General features: G+C 33.2%; 1 protein-coding gene across 4 annotated transcripts in view; it reads right to left on the bottom strand.

Annotated features, from left to right (window-relative positions):
- LRBA (LPS responsive beige-like anchor protein) overlaps nucleotides 1-27,066 on the bottom strand; it is an 891,557-nt gene that overhangs the window by 62,379 nt on the left and 802,112 nt on the right. For all 4 annotated transcript variants that reach the window (XM_058282502.1, XM_058282620.2, XM_058282452.2 and 1 more), the window contains exon 48: nucleotides 16,379-16,546. In XM_058282502.1, the coding sequence (XP_058138485.1) occupies nucleotides 16,379-16,546 (168 nt within the window). The remainder of the gene's footprint in view (nucleotides 1-16,378; nucleotides 16,547-27,066) is intronic.

Genomic DNA, 27,066 nt, shown 5'->3' with positions numbered 1-27,066 from the left:
TAGAAGACCTCCGAAGAGCCAAAATTGAGGTTGGCACCTTTATTCTCTTGTTAATATATATCACTTGTTCAGAGGTTCAAGCAGAAACTATTTTCCTCCTCAAGAGTTGTAGGATATACTTCTTTTTCTGACTTTAAAGAGAAACAATCATCAGATACAGAAAAGTGGCAAATTAAATAATTCTATGATCTCTCTAAGGAGAGATAATGATCATAAACATTTTAGTGTCTGTATTAGCCAAAGGGATGCTGATACAAAGTACCAGAAATCTATTGGCTTTTATAAAGGGTATTTATTTACTTGGGGTAAAAGCTTTCAGTTACAAGACCCTATAGAGTCCAACTCAAGGCTGCTTTCTCACCAAAGCCCAATGCCACATACTGAAACAAGATGGCTTGGTCTCTTTCCTTCTTTCTCTTAAGGCTCTGTGGGTCCAGCTTCTTCCGATCTTATCTGTAGGCTGGCATAGGGCTTGTCTATGAGGGCTTCGTGAGCTACTCAGTTGCTCTGTTGTCTTCAGCTGCAAGCTATCAGGCAAATGGCTCATCCATCCCTGGGCTTTCGCTGTTTGAGCCTTCTCTCCTCTGGCATCTGTGGAACTCAGTCTCTCTACCATGTGTCTTCTTGAGCCAGCGTCCATTTATATCAGCCCACTAAGGCTGTCTTTTGTGGGGGGAATTCATAAATAATCTCAAACTTCCACAGTGCCTATAATATCAGGCTTTTCCTTATGCATATATACATACATACAAAATTTTTATTTTATATGCTTCATAACATTTTTTTTCACTCTAATATGGTAAAACATATTTCCATTACATATTTATAGATTGATAGCATATTTTTGATGATATACAGTATTTATTGTAAGGATTTACCAACACTTATTTGACCAGTTCTTTATTGTTGGACATTTTGACGTATATATTGTTCTTCCTTTTTTTTCTATTATGAAGATCTATATAACTAAACATTTTGCATACTGTTTTGCACATTCAATTACTCCTTTTGTTTAAAGTAAATACTACATGGACGCTTTAAAATTGATATAGATTACTATAAAGATTCAACCTATTTCATCTTCATCAAATATATGACATTGTTTTCCCATACCCTCACCAATATTAGAAATTTTCATTATTTTTAATTGTTTTAAATTGAATTTCATTAATTATTAGTGAGGATGACTTATTTTCATATATGATTTCTATTTCATCTTTTTGTAAATTATCTGTTCTTGTTTATTGTTTTTTGTTTTGTTTTGTTGTTGTTTTTGAATTACAGAAACTTCAGTTTTCTTGTAGCCAAATGTATCAATTTCCTTAATGATTTTTGGTTTTAGTATTGGCCTTACAAAGTCCTTCCGCATTCTGAGATTATAAAACTATTCCCCCAAATTTTCTTCTAAATTCTGTAGTTTCACTTTTATATTTATATAATCTTTATTCCAAACAAATATATTTAATTTATTTTGAATTTCTTTCACTTTAAGGTATGAGGTAGGATCTAAATTAATTTATATACTAAACAATTAGCCAGCAGTCCTCATATCCTATGTTCTAAAGTCCATAGTCAACAAGACAGCCTTTTATTAATGATTTAAAATACCATCCTTACTATGTACTCAAATTCCCATATATAATGTTTCTATTTCTGGAAGCTCTGTTCTATTCCATTTAATGTCAGTTTCTTCACTAGAATAGACTGTTTTTGTTAAATATTTAATGTAGTTTATGCTTTCGTATCTGGTAAGGTAATTAAAACCTATTAACTTTACCTTTAACTTAGTTCTATCAAATCTGGTTATTTGATTTCTCAGGTTATTACAGTACAGTACAATAATTAATAGAAATAATAAAAAAATATATTCACTAATTATACTTCCTCATGTCTCACTGATTATGTTACTGCAATATGGCCTCCACTGCCCTCCATCCCTCCACTGAAACTTCTCTTGTTAAAATGATCAGTAACCTCCTAAGCTAATCTAATACACTCACTCTTTCTTGAAACACTTACCTTCCTTGTTCTCTACCACCTTCCAGGCACATCTCTCATGTTTTTTGGGTTTTTTTCCCCTTCCTGCTTTGTTTCTCATTGTTTATCCTTTGTTTCTCATTGTCTATCTTCAGTCCTCTTTTTATTTTAACTGTTTCCAAAGAAATATTTTACCTACTTTCATCAAAACAATGATGACTCCAAATCTAGATGTTCAAGCCAAGTGCTTAACTTTACTCCAGATATAAATCTCAAAGTGCCAAGTGAACATCTTTTCCTTCAATGTCCTACAGGTACCTAAAACTCACTATGTGCATTATTGAGCTTATTACTATCTTTTCAAAACTGCGTATTATAAATTCTCCATATGAAATTCATCACCATTCATCCAGTTAACCAATCATCCCAAACAGCTCTGACCTTTCTCCCTCTTTCCTTTCCCCCCACATCCAATCAGTTATTAACTTCTGGGAATTCCAACTCCACCATTGGTATTATGTATAAATTTTAAAAGTTTTTAATAACCATATAGTCAGATTTTAGCAAAATAACTCATATTTCAAAAATAGTAACTCTATTATAATAAAATTGGATTTTATTTTAAGTTAAGAGATAAGCTTTAATCTCCAATTTCCTATCTCTAAAGGCCTACTTCCAATGGGCCTTTTGGTCAACTGAAATAACTGAGTTTAGTAGTTACATTTTAATTTTCTATAAAACCATTCCATAATTTTAGCAAAGATGACCATAATTGATAATCTTCATTTAACAAAGACAGATAATAAAATACTTGCAACACTCTACATTGAGATTATCAAAGACAGTAAAAGACAAAGAAGAAACTCTAAGGTTTCTGAAATGTACTGTAAAAGCAAACAATAGAGCATATTGGTTTCATTTTAATTTTCTTATCACTTAATAAAATAGATTAATATGCTTGCATTTATCTTTAGCTACAGTACTCTCTCAGTCCACTTAATCCTCTCTGTCTTAAGGTTGGTTTTGTTTTGCTTTCCCTGATAACTGAAGTAATATATGATCATTGTAGAAAAATTTAAAAAGTAAAACATAAATTATACATATCATAATCTCGTCTCTCTGCTATTATTAGCTAACAAGGTTGAACTTATGAAGGCAGAAAAGAAAAATTGCATAAGTAAATGCTTAGACACCCAACATGTTTCAGATTTAATATCAAACCAATATTTCAGAAAGAATATCAACTTTCATTCTAAAAGGAATGAAGAGAATGGGATTATAGTATTATCATTACAAATAATAATTTTCCTAGAAAATCACTATTTTCTATGAATGCATGTCTTCTGAATAGGTGTAGTCCTTTCTATTTTTTTTTTTTTTGAGATTTATTTATTTATTTAATTTCCCACCTCCCCCGGTTGTCTGTTCTCTGTGTCTATTTGCTGCGTCTTGTTTCTTTGTCCGCTTCTGTTGTCGTCAGTGGCACCGGAAGTGTGGGCGGCGCCATTCCTGGGCAGGCTGCACATTTTTTCGCCCTGGGCGGCTCTCCTTACGGGTGCACTCCTTGCGCGTGGGGCTTCCCTACGCGGGGGACACCCCTGCGTGACACGGCACTCCTTGCACACATCAGCGCTGCGCATGGGCCAGCTCCACACGGGTCAAGGAGGCCCGGGGTTTGAACCGCGGACCTCCTGTGTGGTAGGCGAGCGCCCTAACCACTGGGCCAAATCGGCTTTCCTCCTCTTTCTATTTTAAATAGAATGTATTTGTGATTATATAAGAGAAACCAACAAGTAAATATAATTTACCTTGACTAATTTATTTGGTATTGTATTTATATAATTAAGTAGATGTGTTTCAAGGGACTACTATCACAAAGAGGAATACAAAGACAAAATATTAAATTATACACAAAACAGTAACCAATTTATGTAAAATACATGTTTTACCTGGTATATATATTATATATTATATCAATATTAATAGACACACATGCATGTACACAGCATAAATTTACAGTAACATTCCCCATGTACTACACAATTCTTATATTAATGAATGACAAAAAGAAAAAAACAGCTGTGAAAGTAGAGTTCAAAATGCACGAAACTAGAGAATGGTCATCTAAAATTTTATGAGTCAGTTGTAATGTGTGGCCATAGATAAAACATGTATCCAATTGTGTACACCAGGGTTTTGGTTGGTAATGGTGCTTCTCCAACCTACCTGTCACATTCTTGACTTTTTTCAGATATCTCAGGCTAAAACTTAAATTTTCTACCATCTAATATTACAACATGGGGAAAAAAAGCCTCTTCTGAAGTGACCACTGCTTATCTCTAGATCATCATTCAGCATAGTAATTCACTAAATGAATCTTTATTTAGCACATTTTCTGTTCCAGGCACTGCTACAGGTGCAGAAGAAAGAGTAATGGGCAAGATCAACAAGATACTAGTAGGAGAATAAAAATAAAAATAAACAATCAAGAAAATATCAAATACCGATAAGTGCTATGAAAAAAATGAAAGGGGGTGCTTTGTTTCAAAATGGGTATTCAAGAATAAAAGTAGAATTATAGCCTTTGAAGCAACAGAGAAAGAAAATCAAAGGAGAAAAAACTAAAAACCAAATCCAACTAAATCTTAAAATCTATCCAAAAGAATACCAAGGAGAAAGGAAAAAATACATACAAATACATACATGCACACACTAACATTGTAGAAAATCTCCAACTATATCTATATCTAAAATCATAAATTAGTATCGATCTTCTAAATTAGCCAGTTATAAGAAAACAATTGGCAGAATGTAATAAAAATACAAAATACAGATGCATGCTGTTCAAAAAAGAAACACATGAAACAAAAACCCTCAAAGTGTTTAAAGTAAAAAGGATGGAAAAAGAAATACCATGCAAATAACTAATCAAAAGAAAGATTAAGTGATGTCATCAACATGTCAGCATGTTGACATCCCTGTAAAAACCTCCCCAGAGATTCACTGAATAAAAGGACAAATCCAACTTGTTTAGAAATCTGGAGGACGGCAGAGACTGGAGAAGGGAAACTCTATAAACGCTGAAGGGAAGAAAAAGAAAACTATCAGATAGTAAACGTCTACCCCAGACCCACTGGTCCACTCCCTTTCCCCACTTGGTTCCACATAGCTTGGGAATCACTCAGACAGTGGCTCAGGTCACTCCCACCTCCCACCATGGACACAGACTATAGAGGCCATAGCAGTGAATTAGAACCCCACTTATATCCAGGGAGAGGGAACGAGTCCACAGAGGTCCAGGGTGGGACTCAAGGTGCTGAGGAGAGCTGCATATAAAAGGACTCCCAAAGAGAGAGAGAGAGAAAGAGAGAGAGAGAGAGGGAGAGAGAGAGAGAGGGAGGGAGAGAGGGAGGGAGAGAGGGAGGGAGAGAGAGAGGGAGAGAGAGAGGGAGGGAGAGAGAGTGATACTGTGGTAAAACTGCAGCTGGAAAGTGCTGTGCTCACTCGATCCAGTTTCTGTTGACTAGACCATCTAAATGCAAAACACATTTTTCTGGAGTGACCCACCCTTCTGAAGCTGACCCCATCTGGCTCCCGGGGATGCAGGCTATACTAATGGGGAAGAAACAAACAAACAAACCAAAAAAAAGTGTGTGGGGGGGTAGGATCTAAACTAAACTAAACTGCTGTAAGATGGGAGGGTCTGAGAACTGAAAAGGGTAATGAAAATGTGGCATGGAGAGAGGAAGAGGAGCAAGGGATAAAATCCTGCACAAACACAAAACAGAACAGATCAAGATTCCCAGAGAGGAAACAGAGGAAAGGTTTTCTCCTGGAGGAGAAACAATTACACAAAAAGTGAAATCTTAAAATTATACCACATATCCAGGGCAAGAATAAGATGAAGAACTGGAGAAATCTGATCAGTTAGACATGAACTACTCTAGAGGTCTAGAATATGTTGGACCAAGTGTTAAAGAGGAGTCATAACACAAAGCTAATCAATAATAAAATCATAGACAAAAGGGAAAAACTGACCTTCAGAGTTAACTCATCAAGATAATCAGATACCTAGACATCAAACAATTTTAAGTTATTCTATGAAACAGGAAGATATGACTCAATTAGAGGAAACACAGAATTTGGAACAACTAATATAAAAATTTCAAACAAATGTCCTAAATCAATTCAAAGAGATGACGGAAAATATGCATAAAGAGAGAAAGGATATTAAGAAGACAATGCAAGAGCATAAAGAAGTTTTGAAAGTATAAAAAGAAAAATAACAAATTATGGGGGTGAATGGCACAATAGTAGAGACTGAAAATACACTAGAGGCAACAACAGCAGATGTAAGCAGGCAGAAGACAGAATCAGTATACTAGAAGGCCGGGCAATCAAAATCATAGTCAGAAAATGGATAGAGAAAAGAATAGAAAAAATTGAGCAATGTCTCAGGGATTTGAGTGACAGCACACAAATATATGCATCATGGTTGTCCCAGAAGGACAAGAGATGGGAAAGGGGAGAAAAGGATATTTGAGGAAATAATGGCCCAAATTTCCTAACTCATATGAAAGACATAAAAATACATGTCAAAGAAGCACACTGTACTTCAAAAAGAATAGATCCTAACAGACCTACTCCGAAACGTACTGAGAAGAAATAGAAAGGGAAATCAGTAAGTATCTTGAGATGAATGAAAATGAGAACACAACATGTCAAAAAATGAGATACAGCAGTGCTGAAAGGAGTATTTATACCCCTAAATATCTAAATTAAAAAAGAAAAAAGAACTAAAATTAAAGACCCAACTGCACACCAGGAGGAACTAGCAAAGGAAGAGCAGATTAATTTGAAAGCAAGCTGAAAGAAAGAAATAAAGATTAGAGCAGAAATATATGACATTGAGAATAAAAAAGCAATAGAGAGAATTAACAAAATGAAAAGTTGGCTCTTTGAAAAGGTCAATATAACTGACAAACCCTTAGCTGGACATACAAAGAAAAAAAGAGAGAAGATGCAAATAAAATCAGAAATGAGAGGATAATATTACTACAGGCCTCACAGAAATAAAAAGTATCATAAGAAGATACCATGTACAATTGTATGTCAACAAATTAGACAACCTAGATGAGATGGACAAATTCCTAGAATCACACAACCTACTCTAAATCTAGAAGAAATGGAAGATCTCAAAAGACCTATTACAAGTAAAGAGATTGAATCAGTTATCAAAACCACCCAATAAAGAAAAACCCAGGATCAGATGGCTCCACAGGTGAATTCTACCTATCATTCCAGGAGAATTAATATCAATCCTATTCAACCTCTTCCAAAAAACTGAAGAGGTGGGAATACTGCCTGAATTATTTTCTGAGACTAACATCATCATCATAATATCAAAGCCAGATAAAGATACTACAAGAAAATAAAACTACAAATTTTTCTTATGAATATAGATGTAAAAATCCTCAACAAAGTTCTTGCAAATTGAATACAACAGCACATTAATGGAATTATACACCATGATCACATGGGTTTTATCTCAGGTATGCAAGGGTGGTTCAACATAAGAAAATCAATTATAATACACCATATTAACAAAAGTAAGGGGAAAAACCTACATGATCACCTCCACTGATGCAGAGAAGGCATTTGACAAAATCCAGCTTCCTTTCTTAATAAACACATTTAGAAAACTAGGAATAGAAGGAAACTTCCTCAATATGATAAAGGGCATATCTGAAAAAAACCCATAGCTAACAGCAAACTCAATAGTGAAAGACTGACAGCTTTCCCTATAAAATCTGGAACAAGACAAGATGACCACTCTCACAACTGTTATTCAACATTTTGCTTGAAGTTCTAGCCAGAGAAGTTAGGCAATAAAAAGAAATAAAAGACATCCATATTTGAAAGGAAGAAGCAAAATTTCTACTATTTTTAGATGACAAAATCATATAAATAACCAATTCCTGAAAGATCTCCAATAAAGCTACTAGAGCTAATAGATGAGTTCAGCAAAGTGGTGGGATAGATATAAGACCAACATGCAAAACCCAGTAGGCTTTCTATACACTACTAATGAGTAATCTAAGGAGGAAATGAAGAGAAAATTTCAGGGAAGCAGATGTGGCTCAAGTGATAGGGCTTCTGCCTACCATAAGGAAGGACCTGGGTTCGATCCCTAGGGTCTCCTGGTGAAAAAAAAAAAAAAAAAAAAGAAAAAGAGAAAGTGTGCCTGTGTGGTGAGCTAGTACCTGTGTGGCAAGCCAAGTGTCAGTGTGGTGAGCCAGTGCCTATGCAAGTGAGTCATGTAGCAAGGTGATGACGCAACAAAAGAGAGATGAAGGGGAGAGTAAAGGTGAAGTGCAGCAGAAACCAGGAACTGAGATGGTGCAGGTGAGAGGGAACCTCTCTCCACATCAGAGTTCCCCAGGATCGAATCTCAGTGAATTCTAGAGGAGAAAACAAACAAACAAACAAACAAACAAAAAGAGAAGATAAAAAGAGAAATAGATACAGAAGATTACACAGCGAATGGACACAGACAGCAAAAACAGCAGGGTGGGGGGAGGGGGTGGGAGAGGGGTAGAGGAAAATAAACACATTTTAAAAAACTTTAAAAAAAGAAAAAAATTCATTTACAATAACAACTAAAAGAATCAAATATCTAGGAATAAATTTAACTAAGGACATAAAGGACTTGTATTGAGAAAACTACAAAACATTGCTAAAAGACATCAAAGAAGACCTAAATAAATGGAAGGAAATTCTGTGTTAATGGACTTGAGGACTAAGTATTGTTAAGATGTCAGTTTTACTCAAAATATTCACAGAGTCAACACAATTCCAATAAAAATCTCAACAGTCTTCTTTGCAGAAGTGAGAAAACCAATTATCAAATTTATGTGGAAGGGTAAGGGGTTCCAAATACCTAAAGCCATCCTGAGAAAGAAGAAAGTAAAGCCATCCTGAGAAAGAAGAAAGAAGTTAGAGGACTTTTAAAATAGATAACAAAACTACAGGAAGCAAAACAGCATGGTACTGGCACATATAGACCAACAGGATCAATTGAGACTCAGAAATCATCTCTCAAAATTACGGTCAATTGATTTTTGACAAGGCTGCCAACTCCATTCAACTGGGAAAGAATAATTTCTTCAACAATGATGCTTGAAGAAGTGGATATTCATATGCAAAAGATTAAAAGAGGACTCTTTTATCATACCATATACAAAAATACATCAAAATGGATTAAAGAAGTAAATATAAGAACCAGGACTCTAAAACTCCTAGAAGAAAATATAGAGAAACATCTTTGGGATCTTTTGTTGGGCAATAGTTTCTTGGAATTTATACCCAGAATATAAATAATGAAAGGAAAAATAGATAAATGGGACCTCCTCAAAATTAAAAAACAAAAAAAAAGCACATTAAAAGACTTTGTCACAATAACTTACTAAATGGGAGAAAATATTTGGACACTACATATTTGGTTTAATATCCAGAATATATAAAGAAATCCTCAATTCGATGATAAAAAGACAAGGAACCCAATTAAAAACCCAATTAAAAAATAAGCAAAAGACTTGAACAGACATTTCTCCAAAAAGGGTAAACAAATAGCTAAAAAGCACAGGAAAAGATTCTCAACATCATGAGATATTAGGGAAATGAAAATCTAAATCACAATGAGATATCATTTCGTACTCACTGGAATGGTTACTATTAAAAAAACAGAAAACTACAAGTGTTGGAAAGGATGTGGAGAAATAGGAACACCCATTCATTGCTGGTAGGAATGTAAAATGGTGCAATCACAGTGGAAAATAGTTGTTCAGAAAGCTAAGTATAGAATTATCATATGACCTAGCAATCTCGTTACTAGGTATAATTGAGAAGAATTGAAAGCAGGGAGTCGAAAAGATATTTGTACATGAGTGCTCATAACAGTATTATTCACAGATGTCAAAAGATGGAAGCAACCCAAGTGTTCATCAACCAAAGGACGGATAAACAAAATGTGGTACATACATACAATGGAATATTAATCAGCCGCAGAAGGAATGAAGTCCAAGTGCATACAACAACGTTAATGAACCTTGTAGATATTATGCTGAATGAAATAATCCAGACACAAAAGGACAAACAGAGTTAGAGAATGGGGAATTGATTCTTAATTTGTACAGAATTTCTATTTAGGCTGATTGTAAAGGTTTAGAAATGAATGGTGGTGATGGTAGCACATTATTGTGAGTGTGAATAACAGCACCAAATTAGATAGGTAAATGTGATTAAAAGGGGAAAATTTATAATAGGTCACATATGTTACTAGAATAAAAATTAAAAGATAAAAGATAGGAATGTATAACCAGTGAACCCCATTGTAGTTGATGGACTATAGTGCAATTATAAGAATGTTCTTTCATTAATTCTAAGAAATGTATGATTACTAATACAAGGTGGTACATGGAAAAATACATCTAACGTAAATGATAGACAATAGTTAATAGTACTATTTTAATAATTTCTCATCTATTGTAACAAAGGTAATTATGTTTTAGGAAATTAATATAATTACCAAAAAAGTGCTATTATCAAAGTAACAAATGTTCCACACCAAAGCAGGGTGTTGTTGGTAGGATGGTGCAGGGGAATCCTATATATTATGCATGATTTGTCTGTAAGCTGACAACTTCTCTATTAAAAATTTTAAAAAAGCAAGATTAAACTTTAAGGCATTAAGCCTTCATAGAGAAAAGAAAATAAATATAATAAAAAGTTTAGTTGACATAGAACATATAACAACCTTAACCTTAATGGCACTATAATAACATAATTTCAAAATATCTTAATATAAAAACTGACAGAATAAGGAAATGATGAATCTACTAGAATAGTGGAAGATTTTTAACAAATTTCTTTTAGGAATTGATAGATCAAGTATTCAAAACAGTAAGGATAAAAAAGATTTGAAGAACCCAATTACACCTTGATCTAAGACTTAAAGAAACTTCTACCTAAGAACTGTAGAACACTCATTGTTTCTCAAATACAAATGGAAAAATACATGAAAATTGGCTGCGTCAGTCAATTCACTACAGATTTCAAAGAATCTGTATCATCTATATCATAATCTTTAATTTTAAAGTAAATTAAGATTAATAAAAAAAGATAAGTGATAAGGTAAGCCCTCTCTTTGGAGATGACCTTTAAGCTGAGGCACAAATGACTAAAAGGAGCCAGCATGTGAAAATCTGGGGTACTCAGAAAAAATAACAATCATAAAAAGGTTCCAAGTCAGTGGTAATCTTTGCAGAACAGAAAGAAGGCCAGCGTGACAGGACACAAAATGAGAATAGCATGGGAAGAATTCAGAGAGATAAGCAGGGACCGGATCATAAGGGTCAAGTAAGATTTTATTCTATGTGTAATGTGAAATAGGAAGGTTTAAGTAGGGGAGTGGCACGATGATTTAGAGTTTTATAATACCACTTTGGCAGCTCTGGGGAAAGTAGGTTGTAGGTACATGTGGTGGTTTAGAACAGTATGTACTCCAGAAAACTATGTTCTTAAAGCTAATCTATTCCTGTGGGTATAAACCTATTTTAAGTAGGAACTTTTGATGAGGTTACATCAGTTACGGCAAGGCCCAAGTGTTTTTTTTTAACAAATTATTTTTATTGATACATATTAATAAAGTGTAAGTCCATCCAAAGTGTACAATCAATTGTATTCAGAATAATCATTTAGTTTTGCATTTATCACTTCATTTTTAGAGCATTTTATGTTCCAGTACTAACAATACTGAAAAACAAAAGCCAACCAATCAAACAAGCAAAACTCATCACCTCTCAATCTCTCTGTTTCCCATACTGTACACATAGCTGCTATTCTGTTTCCCTCTTCTCTAGTTTATTTGTATTTATATTTAGTAAAAACAGTCTTATATATGCAATATCACCCATATTCATATAATTCTCATACTGAAGTCCTTTATAAATGGGATGAATACAGTGAGAGAGAATGTCATGGAAGCAAGAAGGTGAAAGCAAGGAAACCCAGGAGGGAAAGGAGAGACCAGAAGACACCGCCATGTGCCTTGCCATGTGGCAGAGGACCCAAGGATCACTGGCAGCTGTCTACAGGAAGAAAGCATCTCCTTGATGATGCCTTGATTTAGACCTTCTCAGGGCCTCAAACTGCAAGCTAATTAACTCCCACTGTTCAAGCCAACCCATTTCATGGTATTTGCTTGGGCAGCCTAAGAAACTAAAACAATATAAACATATTAATAGAAAACATGCACAGAAAATTTCTGGAAGTTCAGATAGGAAAATGTTAACCATTATTAACTCTGCCAATAGTAGAGTCCTGAAACTAACTCAAAACCTTCTACTGTTTGAATTTATCACAAATTCAGTATTACTTTTACTTAATTTTTGTTGTTGTTGTTAGTTTAAGAAGTTGCAAGTTAAGGTATCTGTTCATAAAAACAGAAATTGACATGTATGCTGGGAAATTTCATGGCATCTGCTTTCAGTAGCCTAGCAAACTAAAACCATAGGTTAAGGGTAGAAACTGGGTGAACAGGTCTATGACATCTCCAGACAAGAGATGGTGGTGACAGTTTGGAATAGTGATGGGCAGAAATAAATGGTTTCTAAATATGTTTTCAAGGTAGAGTCAACCTAGCTTTTCTCATCACCAACTTCTCATGCCCTCCTTACCTACCTCATCACTTATGCCGGTCATAGAACATACTGTGAGCTGCCCCTCCTTTGTGCTCCTGTATACAGTGAATGCATTACCCTCACAGCACATTATAATATATATACACATATACATATATTTAACATATCTGTTGTTACCTACTAAAGTCAATCAATGAACTATTTTATACTAAGGGCTAGTTAATTGAGCCCTCAACTTATGGATACAGTAAATACCATTTATTTGGGAAGTGACTAGTGAATTCTGGATAAGTAAGGATAAAGAATTGTTCTAGAAACCATGTCTGTAGATAAAATTATATTATAAATATATTAGAGAAATCATTTAAGGAAAATATTTATGTTAAACCTTTAGAAAAGCAACAGTTATTTTGTAAAATAAATATTCAACCCACCTTGTATTTATTTTGTTAATATATTTTTTTCTAAATAAAAACATCTTGCTCATCTCTCTCTCTAAAGCCAATTATCTTAATTTCTTCTCTTTTTAAAAATGTCTTCTTTCATTGGTTTTTAGTTTTTTTGAAATAGTATTGGGCAAGTTTAGCTAAGATTTTATTTGAAGGAGAAGAATTAGACGAGCCAAACCAAATTCAGTAGAAAATTACCAACTTTTACTTGTCTCTCGTTTCTAAAAGAACAAAGGTAATACAAGGGAAAAGATCACAGATTAAAAAATAGTACAGGGCAAAGAGAAAGGAAAAAAAAAATAGTACCAAAGAGACAGAGAAATAAAGAGGAGTAAAGATGTCTGTTAGAATAAACAGCTAAAGATAAGAATATTATATAATCTTGAGTTGGGGTCACAACATATTTGAAAAAAGATTAGCATATTTGAGTGAAATAATTCTTTCTCATGTAGGATATATATAAATGTAGACATAGTTGTATAATGATAATTCAGCTATTTTCTAAAACTTAGAAACAACATGAAAGTTTAATGTGCTGCAGGTTGTTTCTCTGATTACTTTTCCTCCTCCTACAGTTATTTTTTCTATTGTTTAGTGCTTTTTTATAGAGAGATTATTTTTATGAGCACTTACAGTGCCATGTATGAGCCATTCAGAGGTGAAAAAATTCACTCTAAAATAGAAACTTTGTTAAGAGGGGAGCTTTTCCCAAGTAGTAGGTTAATAAGTGATTTGCATGTAGGCAGCATGCCTCTGTGAATGACTATGTGAACATAAAAGTGTTCCTAGTTAAGGTAAGTGTATAGTAATGAATGGAAATAAGTAAGAGTATAGCTAATGAACAGAGGTACTTGGTTTGCTTTTATTACTAGAAAAGTACAAATCTATCCTGGTACCATTACTGTGATGTTGCATAGAGAATGCTTTAACATAAGTAAAGTAGACAAACAAATGTATTATTAATGCTGGTAAAGCACCTTAGAGGAACAAGATTCCAAAGAAAAGATGGATATGGTCTGGAGATCGGGGGTTATATTAGGAGGTAGCAATGGAGAAAGATTTACAAATGCAGGAGGTCTCTGACAAGACTTGACTTGGAGGCTATATCCAGCTTGAGGGTTATAGGCATGTGCTTGGCCCAGAGTAAGCAGTGGTCTGCCTCCCTGAGTTTCCTTGTGTAGATTTACCCCAATCCCAAAATTCTGAAGGAAACACTGTTTGAGGGGGGAAGGAAAGGGAGGGAGGGAGGGAGGGGAAGGGAGAGAGAGAGAGAGAGAAATGGATCATCCATGCCCATCCTCTCCAAAACAGTGCCCTACACCCAAGTCACTCTGTATCCCATACCAGCCATATATTCTTCATAGCACATGATTAACTGATATTACATTCTTTGTTGTTTATTTTCTGTGTACTCCATTAATATGAGCTCCATGAGGGAAGGGCCTTTGTCTGTTTTCCTGATCTCTTTATTTTTAACACCTTGAATAAAATGAATATATTTTTGATTAAATGAACAAGAGAATGAATCTTCCCAGATTATAAGGCCCCTTCTGCCATCCTTATCTACCTGATCCATCCTAGATCTATGTTTCATCATTACAACCACATCTTTCGTAACAATTTTATCAACCACACTTCCACTTTTGATCCTTTTTAATACTTTCTACTATACTACCATGGAAAAATTCCATCCCTATATGAAAGACTGCTGATAATTAAGTGGGGGTTCAGGGAAGAAAGGGAAGTCAAAGAAATTCAAAATTTTTTCCAATTTCCAATTTTAAATGATCTTTAGTAAATGAGGATCATGAAGAAATAATTTTTAAAAAGTTATTTGAAGTTACATGTTAGTTCAAGTGAAAGAAAATATATAGTTTAGTTCACACATACATTTTACCTATTAGCTAATGCCTAAATAGAGTATGCCTAATTTCAAATATGCTACCAAGTTAATTTACAGGCATTTATTGTCTAATTGTCTTATCACATGCCCTGAATGTGGATTCAGAAAATATGGTCGCCAAAGACATTAATGACAGTCTCTTAGAGGTCTGCTGTCTAATAAAGTAACCACTAATCACTAATGACTACTTAAATTTAAATTAACCAAAATTAAACATGCAGTTCCTTAGTTGAACTAGTCACATTTCAAGTGCTATTGGACAGTACAGATATTGAACATTTCCAACACTGCAGGAAGTTCTAGACTATAAAATATCTCGTAAACCAATAAACTTCTTTGGTAAATCATTGGTGTGTGTGAGGGGGACAGTTGGTCAATGCAGAATACAAAGTGCCAGTCACATTGAGTGTTCTGCAGAGGAAACAACCAGCTTATTGAATGTTTCACTTTTTAACTAGCCATGTCTACAGATACAGGTTGAATGCCATCCTTATTCATGTAAACATTGTAGAAACTTCAATAAGAAGAAAAGTAAAACAAGTTATATATCTTGGACACACCAAGAGAGAATATTAAAAAAAAAACAAAAACAAAAACACATTGTATCCCACAATGGAAGAAATAAGTGTTAAGTACACTTCATTGCAACTCTACAGAACATGGAATTTCAAAATTTAGAGTAAGGAGATTAAACATAGCAGCATAAAAATATATAGGCGGTATGTTAAAATGGGAGATTATGAAGTTACAATCATACTGTGATTTCAGTCAAATAGCAGGTAGAGCTATGGCTAAGTATTACAAGGAAACAAGAAAAAATATTTTTATTTGGTTGAAGAATTACGGGCATTGAATAGACAAAGTAGCACTGTTCAAAACTGTTAAAAGAATAAAAAAAGTAAATGGGTCTATGCTATTAAAAATGGCACTGTTTTGTAACACCTCTGCATGTTACTTGAACCTCAATTTCATATACAGACCCCTATGCATGTTCTATGTCATGTAGTCAATTGATGCTCTAATCAAACAAAACCCACTCCCCCCATCCCCGGAAGAAATATTTTCATCAAACTGAAAGCTTAAAGGAGTCTTTAAAAGTTCATCTGGTTCAGCTTCTGCCTCCACTGAAAAGGCTCTCAATTTATAGTAAGTCAAACATTTTCTTGGAGAGAAGCCCTGGGTTCAAGTCCCTGCTAGGTCACTGAACATGGGATTCCTGCTAAAGGCACTTTAGTCATCTAGTTTCATTTTCATCATCAGGTAAAGGAAAGGATAGGGAAGATGATATCTAGCACCTTCTGGTCTAAAGATATCTGAGCATAAGTTTCTGTCTCAATCAGATAACTTACCTCTCTCAAAACAGGATCAGTTATTGAATTCAGATTGACAGCTCCTTCATAGGTGAGGTAATAGAATACATTGAGGGATCGGACAGCCTCTGGTCCTTGCTGTTTATAGCCAAAAATGAGATCAATCCATTGGTGAAGCTGGCAGGAAACAAATTCACTCTCCAGGGCCTGAAAAAGGGGGATAGATCATATTATTTTGCTGAATTTTGTTTTTAAAACATAGAAAGAAATTTAGAACAAGCAGTAGTTTTTAACACTAAATTTACTGTGAGCAAAGATTTTTAAAAGTTCTCTTCTGTAGTACTATTTTCTACCAGTATCTGTTCTCCTTTGTTTATAATTAGTAACTCTCCAGTACTATTCACACTGAGTGGCAATAGACTTGAATTTAATTTCAATATTCTTCTGCTGTACTGTAAGCACTGTGAAGACCAGGACTGGGTCTGTAGGTTTCATTTGTAACTCAGGACTGGACCTGACAGGACTTAATTTATGCCTCAAAGAAAGAAGATCATATAATATAAAGGCTACTTTGGGAAAGAAAATACGAAAACATGAAACATTTATTTCACTCAAAATATAATTTTTCTGGAATTAAGACATTTTGTTGTCAATTACAAAAACTGCAACAAAAATTATTTGTGAATTTCAAATGAGTTTTATAGCAACACTTTAGATTTTGAGGGGGTGATACTTACAATTATTATTATTCGTGTAATGCCAAACCAGAACAAATATTTGATACCGACATAATAGTATTCAATAAATAATGACTGAGCATAATCACGCATTCAGTGGAAATGTTGGGCACAGTACCCAGTTCCTATATCATTACATTCTCGGTACTAGCATTGTGTTTAAAACACAATAGGTATCTAAATGTTTGCTGAATCAAAGTTATAATTACTGAAGTTTAAAAATGGAGACTTAAATTTTCAGAAATGTAGTCACATTTACACTATATTTTGTTCATAATTACTGTAACATATATGTTTTACATTATGGGCCAATTTACCAATAAATAATACTATTCAAATCACAGAGCTCTCAACTTAAACTCTGTAGTTTAATTAAATGTATATGAAGTTATATATTTTATAATGTATCTCCCTGAAATAAATTCTTACTTTTTGGGTAATCAGTATACGACTATGATATATTTGTAGTGCAGTTTGCTGCTAAGATGTCAATATTACAAGAAGAGATCTGTTGGCTTTAAATCAATATTGACAAACTTTAGCAAACATTGAGATATAAACCATCTCATGACAAAAGATATTCCTGTTTACCAGTGTAGTCTATGAAAATACATGTTATTCAAAAATGAATGCCTATGAAAAGGGAAGACATTTATAGTAAAATACAAATAATATTTTCTTTAATTAATATTTAATATGGCTTTACAATATATCACATAGCATAAAACATAAACAATAATTTTATAAATAAAACCATAGACAATTGTCATGTTCCAAAATATACCAGAAATGAAAATGCTTAAAAATATTTAATTTAATGAACTTCAATTCTGAAATTGAAACACAAATTGAAAATTAAATAGCTAAAAGAGCACAAAACTTCCTGATATTTTATTTAAAGTAAAAAGAGAATGACTTGTAATAACTTCCTGTTTTAAGTACATAAATTTAAAACTGATCTAAAAAACCAGGAACTTTCCCTTCTCAGTCTTCTGTCTAAGACCAAGTATAAAAAATCTAGGGACTACCAATGCAAGTTGCACACAAAAATGATAGGTTTGTTTCATTAACTTGGGCCTGGGGGAGGGGTGGAAGGAGGTGGGGGACATGTTTAAAGTGACACATAAAAACAGCAATTGTCTTAATTTGTGTGCAGTGCACTCCACACAAAAGCCCTAAATATGTTCAAATTAGAGCAAGCTGCTTGATTGTCATTGCAGTCTCATGTCACATTAATGCATGACAAACATTAAACCATACACTTAAATGGCAATTTATATCATTTAAATGTTTACTGCCAGACTAGCTCATCACTCATTTAAATGTGACTTTCTGACAGCTAATTTCAGTTAATTTTCTCCAATTCACTTAATTAGAACTTTCAATCAGGGAAGGACCTATACTTATCTTCTTCATAGCATATCGCTAACTGAAATTATATCCTTTTTGGTTGTGTGAAATCTAATAAACTGCTGAAAAGATCCTATTATAATAGATTAGCATCTAATATCTCTGAATCTACAAAAAAGTGTGACTATATGAAGCAAACTCACAGTGTGTTCCAACAGAGGACCTACACTTATTTATGAAAATAATACTCTCACCGGTAGTTTAAATACAAAACGTTTAGTTCATACACACACTCTATTGAAACGATAAAAAACTCCATCCAAGGTAATTAAAAATTAATGATTTCAAAATTGTTTAATAAGATAAAACAGTCAGGAGTCTCCTGAGTGTCCATGGTACTGTGATTTGAGACTATAAAATTTTACAAATGACGAAGTACAAATGAATTTTCTCAATATTAAAACTAGGGCAATTTTATTTTATATGTTATCAAATAAAGAAAAGAATTGTGTTTGTTAATGGATGATCACTTCTTTATTCATATTCAAGTAAAGTTGGCTAGATATATACATGCTCAAACCTTTATATCTTGACAGTGTACCAGAATTTTATGCAAAAATGCCAAAATGATAGATACTGTATGGTCACATTATGCCCTAAAAGCACATGTAGAGAAAACCACAACACCACAGTTTAGACCTCCCCTTATACTATCATACTCATCAATCCTTAAGGGGTGGAATACATGGAATTATCGGTGATACCTTTTCCCTAGGTTGATAAAAACCTTACTTTCATGAATACAGACTATGAATGAATTAAAAATAAATAAGTAATCTAGTCATTTTCAAGCATCTCTTGTGGTATACCAAAGCTTTAAAAGGGGATCCAAAAGAATAATTGCAACGGATAAAAAGTAATTCCAAAAGATTTTGAAATCACTTATTATAAAGTCAGTTCAGGACGTTAATGTCCTTTTGATAGGCAACTGCCTAAGAAAAAGTATAAAATAATAAATAAATGGTCTTATTAAAGGGGGAAGGGGGAAGGAAAAGCAGGAGGAAACTGAGGGGGAAAAATACAAATAGAAAGTAATTCAAAACAAAAGACGGTGGGATTATGTTTTACAATCTCTGTTTCTCATATTCAAAAACATAAATCATAAAACCTATATTAAAACATTCATAATTCTTTAAAATCCCTTTTTTATGTATTAAGATTTTTAAAAAATTACTCCTTAAATATTTATTTAGATCCACAGTTTTAGTCACAAAACATTAAAAACAATCCAGTGGAATGCTAAGCACTTGAGATTTTTCAAAGCCTTTAAGACAGACAGTCCTCATTAAGACTGGACTTAAATATGGTTTGCAGCTAGGGGATAGCAACATTCTTCCCATGCTGCTCTCAAACCTAACCAATCAATTGTTAGTACTCCCCTAGCAGGATGAATACATCATTTACATCCAATGTGTGCTGTGAGTAAAATCTGTAAACAAGAAAACCCACTAAAATGCCCAACACTATACAATAATATTCAACTTCTCTGACTTATGATAAAATAAATCAGTGACTAATGTCCAATTGTTAAGGATCCAATAAGATGGCGAAAAGACTATCACATGAAGCATCACACAAATTGTCAATCCAATCCAGGGGGACTCATAGCAGTCTTGATAAACTGTCTTGGGGTTGATATCCGTTTTTTTAATGAGATCTATTAGGCAAAGACTAAAACATTTGAGATATGCTAAAAAGTACAGTATACAGATGTCAAATACAAATACTTATTACTAACTTTCATATGTTTGGGCCGCATGCAGAACATCAGCAAATTAAAGCTTTACTATTATACAGATAATAGTAAATTATTCATAAATAACTCATTTGTGTAACCCTGTGTCAGAAATAATTATAACATATATGAGTATATGTCTAATGATAAATATCACTGAAAGAATGGAATCTACATTTTCTTGAAACTAATTCACTAAGGAAATGAATTATTTATTGATAAAATTGTTTTAAAAATTATTTCCCATTATGGAGTGAAATAATATAATAACTTATGTAGAAATAGTTTGCTTTTTCCATTAAATTCTATGCTATTTGCAGAATAAAAATAATAAAAGGCATTACTGTAAATCATGTATTTAATCTATACATACTTAAAAGATAGCTGAGCAATTTCCTTTTAATTTCAAAAATTCTATTTTTCTTTAATATAAAAATGATGTAGAATCAAGAAAAAAACAATTGCAATTAACAAAAGAAATCATTAGACAATTATTTACCTTGGAAACTCCATTTGTATATTATTTGTGTTTCTCATACATATCATTTCTAGATTAATGCTAGCATTTACTTATATTTTTGCTAAATGTTACACCATTTCATTTTAAAAAGCTACTAAATAAAAATTACTGCTGTCCATGGGATAAATACTTTTAAAAAATCAAATGGAAATTATCAAATATTAATACTAATCTTTAAGTATAAAAACAGTTATAAAATCAGAAGAGAACAGGCCTGCACAGCCCAGACGCACATTTCTGAACATCTATACCGCTACTTCCTACCGATTCTCAAGCTTCTGGAAGGCATTATTCAGTGTTTTTGTTTGTTTGTTTGTTTTTTCACAGTTCAGTTTTGAGATATAAAATGCCACAGCAATAACTTTCAAATAAAAGAAAAAAATCATAATTAACATTCCTGGCTTGATAAACATTTAGTTATAAGATATATTTAATCATATTTTTAAATTTCCAGGAAGGAGAGAATAAAAAATTAGTTTTGTACATTTGTAACTGTACAATGTACAATTACTCATAATCAGGAGGCTTAATTCATTTGACTGTAGACAGTAAAATGTTTTAAAGGAGGTAATGTTTGCATTGGAAAGAATTGTAATATATCATTAGGAACTTGGAATTTTAAGTGTTTTTCATTTTAAATACATGTAATACAGCCTTCTTCCTGTGTGTGTGTGTGCGCGCGTACATGCATACACACATATACACAAAGATTTAAAATGAACTGGTCTGTTATGTTTGCATGTGCTGAATTTCAAACACTAGTGGTAATGTTTCCTTAACATTGATATATGACCTTTGTAATTTACATTGAAGAAAGCTGTTTTTTTCAGCCTAATTAGAACTGTTTCAAATTTTCCTGTTAAATATATGATATAAATTCCTTTCAACTTTTTTTATGCTAGAGTTTCTTTCCATGTCAACTTTTTTCCAATCAAAATATGCTTTGAATTAAATGATTTTGATTGAATATGTGGATCACATTTCACTTCTAAGACTTAAAGTCCAAAAAGGAAAAGTTTAGCCTGTTCAAACAAAGCAAGAGCAGCCACTTTGCGGAAAGCTATTCACATTTAAGAAGACTGACAAATTGTTTGTGTGCACCATTAGGTCTAGTTTCTGCAATAGTTGCCAGATTTCCTGTTCCCCTAATATGATATATTAACTCCTTAAATGCTGGGTCTGAATTTGCGGGAAGCCAAGTAACTTTAGTGAATTTTTAGTTTACCTGTAACTACTTTCTATGCACTAAATGTAAGAAAATAAAATTCGCTACTATTATTTATGTTGTATCAAAATCTTCAAAAAATACACGTCACAAAATTTTAATAGATACAAATTAATAATGCAAATATGCTTTCCAAATGGGACTTGAACAAAGTGACAAATCCACATCAACCCTCACATTTAAAAAAAAATGAATTAATTTAACCTATTTAGCAGCGTAAATGTCTACTAACATGAATTTAACATCCCACCTTATAAATACATCATAGACTTTCTGAAGCTCAGATGTTTATCTTAGTATAAATATATAACAAAAATGGGAAGCAAGTTTTTACTATTTTTTAAAGAAAAATTTAACTTTCGAGGCTTAAAAATACGTACGAAGCTATGACATTAAGAACAATAAGTCATGAATGCCAAGGTGGGGGAAAGGAGGATAAAGAATTTATAGGAAAAAACTGTAGGATGCTAGGAATAAAAATATCTGAAAATTTAAAAAAATGAAATTTAGTCAATGCATTGGTCTCCAGGCTGAAAAACAGATAGAGAAATCGGTCAAAGGAGTTTTGTACTTATAAACTGCCCTTGAACTGCTGGACTGAAGAGAGATTTTGGAGCTGGCAGCACACTGTTCATTTCTACATTTATATCATTACTAACAAAAAGCGTGAGTTAGTATCATATCTTGATATAACCATCAAGCACTCGTGCATCTTTTGGCAGGAGAATCATTCTGTCTAAGATTGTTATTGTGTAGTTTCAAATGGACCAGTCAACCAGCTGTTATATATTTTACACACTGAAGGCCATGTTTCCTTTGAAATTCATAGTTTTAATCTCAACTGAAGTCTGTATTGCTGTGTGCCAAGATCAAAAGGATTAGGCAAACTTGTACAATTACCCTCCTTTTCAGAGAGATGATTTTTTGAATGTTTAAAACATGCCTATAGGCTGACATTTTATCCAACTATTTTCTTTAGAACTACAGAACATTAAAACATTTAATTAACATTTCCACTTTAGGTCGCTCAATCTAAAATCTAGGCATTCATAATGTACAGATATGTGACCAGTTATAGCAAAACATACTTAGGAAAACAAAGCTTTTTTTTTTTAAATCCTAGTTTAATAAGAAGGGAGGAGGAACAACTGTAACTAAATGATAGATATATCCACAGCTATATTTTTTATTTGTTTGCATTTTACATGCCTTTGTTAAGAAAGCAAGTTACAGAGCTTACAACAATGTATATATAGCAAAATAGAATAAATTTATCATAAGAGAAATAAGGCAATGCAAAAATAAGGCTAAGAAGGAGATAGCACATAAAGTAATGCCATGAAATTCTACAGACTTGTTAGAGGTGGGCCATGTATTTGGCACTAAACTTTACAGCAGGCAACAAAAAGACACTTAGAAGAGTCAAAAATGACCATAATGTAAAAACTAACCAGATGGCCTGAAAAAAAAAAACATTATTTCTCTTCCTGAGATAAGAAATTCCTCCCTTGGCAATATGATAGAATCCAGGTACTTGACTCTCTGAGGGACTGACTTAATCTTGGGTAGATTTAAAGTATAGACAAATGGAGAGACTACATATTCTTCAGGCAATCCTGCAAAAATATTATTTCTCTTAGGCGAGGCTTTGAATGGTAGGTTCTAGATTACACTCTGTGACAAGTACCTGGAATATAGCCATTTTATTTGATCAGCTAAATGCAGAGCCACGTGCTTCAACAACAGCTAAACTGAGTCTCAGGATTAATAGCCTTTTAAAAATATGAAGGGCATTAAGAAAAAGACACAAGCCTATTTGCAAGATAGGCCTATCTTTATTTGGAAGAGGCAGTGGTCTATCATAAGACAAGGCCACGATGTTCTTAAAAAGAAATTTGGGGTAAATTTTTTCACATAATAGATATGCAACAAATGCCCAAAAGGCCACACTTAATGCTCCAATACTTGTAGACATTAAAATGTTTCAAACAGATGTCTTAAACATTCCACCCTTAAGGAAATTAATATAGTATCCCTAAAAATTAATTTTGAGCATTTTAACTTGCTGTTTTGTCCTAAATAATAAGCTAGTTGTAAAGATACACAAATAATTAGGACATTTATCTAAATTTCTAAATTATACACCTAGATAAAGAGAAAAAAATTAGGTTTCCTCTTCAACAACCTCAAAAAACGTATTCATCTGCTATATGAACTTCTGGAGGTTCTGTTTTATAGTCAGTTATAAATAGAAGGAAAACAAAACCAAAAAAATTTAATCCCTTCCCATTTGCTTATCCACATAGATCTGATAAATACTAGCAGTTTTTTGCCTTTGAAGATGGCCAGACCAGAATCTCTACTTATTGCCAGATGTAGTTTAATCCCATGGGGACTCCAGACAAAAACAAGGAGCTGTCTTTGTGGCACCAATGATTCCATGGACTGACTGTCATAAACTTATATTGGCAAATCAAAATCCTTGTCAAAATAAAACACTAATCACCACTCTCAGGAGTAGCCAATCAAGAATACTCGGGCTAAAGAATACAAATGCAAAAACTGCTGAGTATTTTTCAAAGCATTAATAAATTCAGCCAGAGAATCAAATTACATCTGTACTTAATTTGTGTATGCAACTGTACATACAGACATTAGGTAAGACCAAAAGATTTTTTCATTCTGTGCCTTTTCATTATTAGCAACAGCTCTCTCATCCTCATCCATTCATTCAACAAACATTTATTGAGTGTTTACTATAGGTCCTGTTCTGTGCTAGATTCTGGGGATACTGAGATGACATATCCCTTTGGAGAAAAGATAGGCAGGCCAAAGGTCAGCTATAAGACTGCTATAATAGTGTAGGTGAGAGGTTCTGAGAGCCTCAATCAAGACAGTAGCAGTGGGAGTGCAGAATACGGGACAGATTTCAGAAAAGTTTAAGATTATTATTTACAGCAACAGATTACAAGTGTGAGGGGGGAAGTAAAGGGAGTTCAGGATGATACCAGGTTTCTAGCTTGGTCCATAACCATATGGAAAAGGAAACATTCATATGGTAGAAGGTAAGTTCAGTTTTGAACTGAGAAGTAATATTTTGGAATTTCTTTTATAGACTTGAAGTTAATCCCACCCCTTTGTTTTGGACCTAAGGATGAAAATGTTAAAAGAAGTTTTATATTATTTAAATATTAAAATATAACTAACATATGTTCATGTGCAGCAATGAAATATCAAAATTTAAAAAAAATTCTGGGTAACAAAATGATCACAAAGACTTCATACCAGCACAATCCAATAGAAATATAATGAAAGCCACATATATAATTTAAAATTCTCTAGTAGCCATATTTTACAAGTAAAAAAATAAACAGGTGAAATTAATTTTAATAACATTTTATCTAACCCAAAAGATAAAATAACATCATTTCAACATATAAACAGTATCAAAATCATTGAGATATTTTACTTTTTTTTTTTATTAAGTTTTCAAAATCTAGCATGTGTTTTGTACTTACAATGTATAGCATACCTCTATTCCAACTAGCCACATTTCAGGTGACTAGGAATCAAAAGTGACTAGTGGTTACCATGTTTGACAGTGCCGCTTTTTTCAGTTTCAAATACTGAATCTGCATCCAGACTTTTACGGCATTTTAATACAAGATAGAAAGCAAGTTAACAATATTTAACACTTTTTAAATACAACTTCTCCTACTGAAAATAAAGACAAACCTTACAAAGCATCTGCCAGACTACAAAATGACTTTCAATGCTGTTTTGAAGAGGTCATTACAATTCTCAGAGCCATGAAAAGTAGCTATACCATAGGAAATGACAGCAGAAATATACTATCTTCAAGTGTGATATAGACACAATGTTCTACAACGTGTATTCTTAGTCACTTACAGATCTCTGAAGAAATGTGGCAGCATTTACAAGATGGTACCATGATTACCCTCTTCAACAATAAAGGTAAAAGGGCTAAATCTAGCAACCACTGTGTCATGTGTAAACTCTATCCTTTAAAGTCCTTGGTTAGAATTCTCATATATTGGCTACTGAACTCTATCAGCTATGGACTTCAAGAAAGCTACAGCTATATATTACAATGTAGAATAGGGTACACAATCTTTGCTGAAAGTCGGATATATAAAATCTGCAGACAAGTGTGGATGAATTCACAAATCTCACGAAAAGCACTTCATTTTAGTAGAAATTACTCCTAGAACTTCTTAACTTCTTTAATAATATGCTATAGTTCCCTGAATCACAATAAATTATGGATCTAGTTCTTTCTGAATTACCAATGGAATAATGGCTAGTTAATAGGGTCAGTTTTATTTAATTATTTTATGCAGCCATGCTCAATATGAGCTCAATATGAAATCAACAATCTAAACTTCTTGAAAGAATTAAGTCAATTTGTTTCCTTACTTCCCTCTTAACTAATCTCTCTTCTTTCTGTCCTAAGCATGTTACTGGAAATGTTTTTGCTAAGATTACCATGTCTGACTGAACTGAATGGTTGCTTATCTATCCTCACTTCAGCTCTCTGTATTATGGTGTTTACATTTCTGTCTCTCCCCTATCTTCCTTAATACCCTCTCCCCAGGTTGTCTTTGTATGTTTCTAAGTTTCCTTCCCACTTTTTAATGTACAGTCTTTTTCTTCTACCTGCCTTTTAAGGGTTCATGCTCCTCAAGATTCAGTCTCAGGTCCTCTGTTTCTAACATAACACAAGCTACATGATCCAGACGTCAGCTACTTCAACCAATAATTACCCTTATCAGGGTTTCAAATCCAAAATTTTGACTGCCTACTAGAGAGATATTTTGGTGCCCTTCAGTAACTCGAACTAAATGTATTAAAAACTGAATGAATAATTTTTCCTCCTACATTTGGAATTTTTTTTTCTTTTTTGCATATGGAACCTGTTCTTCACCCAATCAATCCACAAACATGGCAGTCACCTTGACTTCTCCTTTTTTCTATCCTGTCAAATCTTACCTAATAAGACAACTATTTTAATAGTGTACCCAAACTCTTCTCTCTCTAAAATTTCCCTTTAATCCCTTCTACATACTATTGCTATCTAAA

The sequence above is a fragment of the Dasypus novemcinctus genome, chromosome 1, assembly GCF_030445035.2.
Source record: "Dasypus novemcinctus isolate mDasNov1 chromosome 1, mDasNov1.1.hap2, whole genome shotgun sequence".
Classification (NCBI taxonomy): domain Eukaryota; kingdom Metazoa; phylum Chordata; class Mammalia; order Cingulata; family Dasypodidae; genus Dasypus; species Dasypus novemcinctus.
Note: the sequence above shows the minus strand (reverse complement) of the source record. Positions and strands in the feature narration are given on the sequence as shown.